Genomic DNA, 1572 nt, shown 5'->3' on the forward strand with positions numbered 1-1572 from the left:
GGTGCAGCGGATCCGGTGATGGAGAAGCCGCCGTAGACGGTGGATGGAGGGGTGAGGCGGGGGAGCGAATCATGTGGAGCAAGCAGCCGTGCAGAGTAGAGAAATAGAGTAGCTGACGTGGGAGGAAGAAGAACATCCATCGGATACAAATCGGGCACCTGACAATGTCGTCTGAAAAAAAATGAAGAAATCGGGCGACTGAAGAATAGCACGACTCTAATTATAAACATTGACACGGCCTGTCAACTAAGGCCATCTCCAACAGGATCTGTAAATCTGAAAATTTCAGTGCTACAGTACTTTTGCGGTGTACTGTAGCACTGGAAATTCGTCTCCAGCAGAGCCTGTATCTAATGATGCAGTACTGCTACAGTGTTAATGATAGGGGATGCTATAACAGTGATAAGGGATACTATAATAATATTTTGAGGATAAAAATTTAAAGTAGCTGTTGAAAATGATCTAATACTCTCATGATCTCATCAATAATGCCACAAAAATATAAGCTAGAGCAAGCCTGCCTGACCGCCTGAGGCCCCCACACATTGCCAAGAGCCAGCCTATATAATAGGCACGCACGTCCAAGCCCAGACAGCCAGCTGCAAGAAGCTCATACCACCAAACTCCTCCTACTACTCGTAGTTGCCGCCGTCGCTACTGCGCCATCACAAGATGTGGCTGCTGAGGGCGGCGACGCCGTTCGCGTACGCGAAGGTGGACAAGGTGGACGCCGAGGAGGCGCGGAGCCTGAAGGCGCAGTTCCTGATCCACAAGGTGCTGGAGGTGTCGACCCCCGCGGCGAGGTCGAGGCCGGCGGCGCTGACGAGGGTGAAGGCAAGGATCGGCGTCCGGCTGAAGAAGCTCAGGCTCGCCATCCGGAGCGTCAGGGCGCGCGCCTGCCGGACCGTGCGGGGGCACCTCAGGAACCTGAGGAGGCTCATCGTGCCCCGAGGGCATGGATCAGGGGAGCCTGCAGGGTCCCCTTCTTGATGCCTCTCTTTCTTCCTGAGAGAATTTTTTTTCTCATGTTTTTGTTATGGTTTTGGGTGTGTGCTTGTGTGGATCAAAGCAATGGCTAATAACAACTGAGCTTTGCTGCGATAAGCTCTAGATGTGCCTGATTAGGTGGTGGAATCATATACAGTGTGTAATAGAACAAGTAATGGAGTGTTCGGTTCCTGTTCAGATTTACATTTGTGTCTCCTGTTTTCTGGAATTTGTCAGTTCTGCAGAAGCCAGAGATCTCTTCTCCATTATTTTCTTTGGTATTTTAGAATTTATTTGCTGATTTCTTAATCACATTTTATAATGATGATAATCATGTCTAGTAATCCTGCACCCTCTGTCATAATTTTCTGGATCTGCACTTTATTTTCTGTGCACTGTGCAGTATGGTTTGCTTCATCTATGGTGATTTGGAGCAAGATTGACATGATCAGTATAAACTTTCTTCTGTGCAATTCTGAATCTTCAGTTAGTTTCTTGCTGACAAATTCTGCACCATGTATTTCAAAAGTAAGTTCTGAATATTTTCCTGCATTCTGTATTTTCCTTGCTGTTCTGGAAGGTTAT

General features: G+C 47.6%; 1 protein-coding gene across 1 annotated transcript; it reads left to right on the forward strand.

Moving 5' to 3' along the window:
- Positions 1-607: 607 nt before the first annotated feature.
- On the forward strand, positions 608-1191 carry LOC133893366 (uncharacterized). Its single transcript, XM_062334368.1, has one exon. The coding sequence runs from the start codon at positions 673-675 to the stop codon at positions 988-990; it is 318 nt and encodes a 105-aa protein (XP_062190352.1). The 5' UTR covers positions 608-672; the 3' UTR covers positions 991-1191.
- The last annotated feature ends 381 nt before the right edge of the window (positions 1192-1572 follow it).

This window comes from Phragmites australis, chromosome 15 (assembly GCF_958298935.1).
Source record: "Phragmites australis chromosome 15, lpPhrAust1.1, whole genome shotgun sequence".
NCBI classification, from domain to species: Eukaryota; Viridiplantae; Streptophyta; class Magnoliopsida; order Poales; family Poaceae; genus Phragmites; species Phragmites australis.